General features: G+C 45.2%; 1 protein-coding gene across 3 annotated transcripts in view; it reads left to right on the forward strand.

The window, feature by feature from the left end:
* The first annotated feature begins 200 nt into the window (after nucleotides 1–200).
* tmc7 (transmembrane channel like 7) overlaps nucleotides 201–354 on the forward strand; it is a 32,072-nt gene continuing 31,918 nt past the window's right edge. For 2 of the 3 annotated variants that reach the window (XR_014626414.1, XR_014626415.1), the window contains exon 1: nucleotides 205–354. This exon is cut by the window's right edge and continues 7 nt beyond it. Coding sequence is in view for 1 of the 3 variants with exons in the window: in XM_084401553.1 (XP_084257679.1) it covers nucleotides 340–354 (15 nt within the window). In the remaining 2 variants the exon portion in view is untranslated. The other variant, XM_084401553.1, reaches the window with a different exon arrangement.

The raw sequence follows: 354 nt of genomic DNA on the forward strand, positions 1-354 counted from the left end.
TTTCTCCAGTCCACAATATCCACAAAATTGCTCCAATAAGTAAGATTTGGTAACAATATCTTTCTGAAAGAGAGCACGAATGGACCTATTGCTAGAATATGGAGCTAGACAAATCTTGCCCACCATTGTTTGAAACTTTTTAACATTGACTGGTCCAGTTCTCGATTTACATGACGTCACTCGGGCTCATTCAGCCCGTCATGCACTGCGCGCTCACACACACACACACACACACACACACACAGCTCTCTCAAACAAACAACAACAACATGGAGCACAGTTCTCTCCCACTGACGCTGATCTGCGTTAACAGAATCACAGTTTGATCCGGATCCGCCAATGATGGACGAGCCC

The sequence above is a fragment of the Rutilus rutilus genome (assembly GCF_951802725.1).
Source record: "Rutilus rutilus genome assembly, chromosome: 2".
Taxonomy (NCBI): domain Eukaryota; kingdom Metazoa; phylum Chordata; class Actinopteri; order Cypriniformes; family Leuciscidae; genus Rutilus; species Rutilus rutilus.